The 3,046-nt window shown below is 42.3% G+C and overlaps 1 protein-coding gene across 1 annotated transcript; it reads right to left on the reverse strand.

Moving 5' to 3' along the window:
• Positions 1-746: 746 nt before the first annotated feature.
• Dmac1 (distal membrane arm assembly component 1) lies at positions 747-2,184 on the reverse strand. The gene is made up of 2 exons (XM_021728190.3): positions 1,793-2,184; positions 747-1,030 (listed from the first exon to the last, which is right to left on the reverse strand). The coding sequence occupies exons 1-2, from the start codon at positions 2,094-2,096 to the stop codon at positions 966-968; spliced, it is 369 nt and encodes a 122-aa protein (XP_021583865.1). The 5' UTR covers positions 2,097-2,184; the 3' UTR covers positions 747-965.
• Between the last annotated feature and the right edge of the window lie 862 nt (positions 2,185-3,046).

The raw sequence follows: 3,046 nt of genomic DNA on the forward strand, positions 1-3,046 counted from the left end.
TACCATTCTAGTTCTGAAAGACTAGAACAGGAAAACCAGACAAAAACAAGTACTAGATATGAAAGGTTAATAAAATAGGTACTTGTCACTCGTTTTTCTATATGCTTAACAAAACACTGTTGAAATCTTAATAACTGTTTGCTAATCTTGTTCCCAGAATGAGCTGTCCCCAACTGCCAAACTACAAAATGTAACTTCTCTCCCTGCCCTCTCCAAGGAAAGTATATAAGCTCTGCTTAAGCTGTTCTCAGGGCTCTCTCTCTTTGCTCTGTTCAAGTGAGCTCTGAGCCCCAGCATGCTGGTCCCCAAATAAACCCTTTTGCTGTTGCATGAGACAGTCTCTTGGTGGTCTCTTCCTCTGACGTTTCTCCGGTCCCTTACAGATACAGCACTGATTTTCTGAATAACCCTGAGCAAATCACTTGGATTATTGTTTTAAGGCTTATCAATAAAAAAGTCAGATTAGCAATGAAGCTCTCATGAAATGATGAATTTAAAAACACCTCGGAAAGCATAAGGAGTATTCAGATCTAGTTTCATGTGTTTATCAAGGGTTAGGCTGATAACAGGTGTTAATCCAACTACAGGATAAAAAGAACTATAATTAGGAAATAAAATAGCTCATTTTCCTATTGGCTTATCATTTCCTTCATTTTAATAATAACAAATCATAATTTAACTAAATTCAATTATATTTAAGTAAAATTTAAATTATACCCTCCTTCCCCAGATAGGACACAGAATCATTTTCTTCTCTAAGGGATTTATTGATCCCTCTGAAACCTGACAAGAAAGCCACACTCACAGTCAAGGTATGACAACCAATGTTTTCATTGTTTTTCAGTCTTGTAGTATTCCCAATAGTGAAGACAAAGCTCCTCCACACGTCTGTCCAGAACAACCATAAATCCCATGCTTCCTGTGTAATGGGTCCAGGGGTAAGAGGTGACAAGTTCATTGTTCATTCAAACAACCCGGTAGGCCTTTCCTTTAGGGTCTGCCAGGATAACTATACCCCAACAAGCAATGCCTGGAGGGGGGGAAAAAAAAAAGCATATTACTTATATGTCACAATTTAGTTTACCAAGTGCTCCATATGCCATCTTATTTAAGTGTTACAACATTACTAGAAGATATATTAACATTATATATTTCGAATAGGAGCGTGAAGCTCAGAAAAGGAACAAAAAAGTTCAGAAAGAAAGAAAATACCCTATTATCTTCCAAAGCAAGTAGTTTTAACAAAGGTAAATGATTTAGACAACCTGACTAACAAGATAAGAAATCTGAAAACCTAAAAATCTATTCACTTAGAAAACTGGTTTGTAAAGATAAAGGAACACATGACTGTAAGACATTTTGGCAAACAATATTGTGGATTCCCATTACCCAGCGGTGCATCAAGTAGATGGGCTTTGAACTTGAACCTGCAACTAAAATCTGGCTTCCAAGCCCAATTTCTTAAGCCAATGGCAAGTGCCCTCACTCTAACATTCTCCAAGAGAAAGAAAAAGAGAAATTTTGGGGGCCAGATAAACCTGGGATGGAAAGCCAGCTCTGTCACTTTCTGTTCAATCCACTTAGCTTCATTTTACCCGAAAATAAAATGGGAACAGTGTTAATACCTCTAATCGGTATTGTAAGGATTTTAAAAAACTGAAATTAATAAGAGTTCTCATAAAATACTGTTTTCCTTTTTCTTTCCTCTAAGGCATCGCAACTTCTCCCTGCCCAGGGCCTACGTTGGGGCGCCCCGCCCCCCCATCCCACGTGGCTGTTGGGTTTACCTCACCCCGCCACCCCAGCCCAAGCGGCACTCCCCGGCTCTCACTGATGCCGATGACCATCTGGGCAATAGGGCCTGGACCCGGAGCATATCCGAGCTTCATAGGTTTCCGCGCCACCAAGTACACGTAAAGGCCTGCCCCTATCAGTCCCGACCCGGAGAGCACCCGGCAACTCCAGCAGTTATTAAACAAGGGCGCTTGCTCTGGGGAGGTCGGCGCTTCGGACGCATCTGGGGGAGCGGGGGAAGCGGCCACCGGAGGATCGTCGAATTTCTTAGGCTGCAGAGGCCGGAACAACGAAGAACCCATGTTCTGGGAATTGGCCCAGTCGTGACAAAACTTCGGTTCGAACTGACGTAAAAGATGCGGCCGGAAAGCAGAGCGCAGTGCGCCCCGGAAAATCCTGAGGGCGGCTGGGAAATGTAGTTTTCGCCTGAGTCGCTGTGTCGCTAGGGCGCGAAAGAGGCAGAACTGCTAGGGTGGATTTCAAGGGCTGCAATCTTGGTGTGTGCAACCTCCACCTCTTATTAGTTTATAGAGATTTCGACTTAGCCGCCATTCTTTCCCCTCCCCCCCTTTATTGGTGCCGGGGATTGAACCAGGGGTGCTTTAGCACTGAACTGCATTCCCTGTTTTTTCAATTATTAACTTTGAGAGAGGGTCTAACTAAGCTGCTGAAGCTGGCCTTGAACTTGCAATCCTCCTGCCCCAGTATACCGAGTTGCAGGAATTACAACCAGTACTCTTCTTACTAGGTGTCTCAACTTTCGGCCTCCTTCGAGAAGTCTGGAGTAAATCTCTGGGTTTACTGTGTAACATAAACTGTGAAGCCCTGGGTATGCCACGTCTCCTGCTCAGAGACTTGTGTCTTGAAGGGTTAAGTTTTATATATTAACTATATGCTAGATACTTTGCTAAGCAGTTCTCTGCATTATGTGATTTCCCAATTCAGTATGACAGTTTTCTCAATAAATGACACAACTGATTTCAAACCATAGTTGAAACCAATGTCGGCAGATAAAGAGTCACATCTCTCAACCTCCACCTGTATATGTTGTGACAGCAGTACGCAAACGTGATCAAGATATTGGAAGTAGATTTGAATTACCTGGATAAATACTTTCAATTTCTCTTTACCTTGTTTCTTAAAGACATGCTCTCAATTTGTCGTATTCGTGGTTTCTCTTTGAAAGCACTGGAGAAAATTCCATGCAAAATCAGGTGAATAGATTTGAGGTGTTAATATTTAAGATTTGTTT

The sequence above is a fragment of the Ictidomys tridecemlineatus genome, chromosome 4, assembly GCF_052094955.1.
Source record: "Ictidomys tridecemlineatus isolate mIctTri1 chromosome 4, mIctTri1.hap1, whole genome shotgun sequence".
In the NCBI taxonomy this organism is placed as follows: Eukaryota; Metazoa; Chordata; class Mammalia; order Rodentia; family Sciuridae; genus Ictidomys; species Ictidomys tridecemlineatus.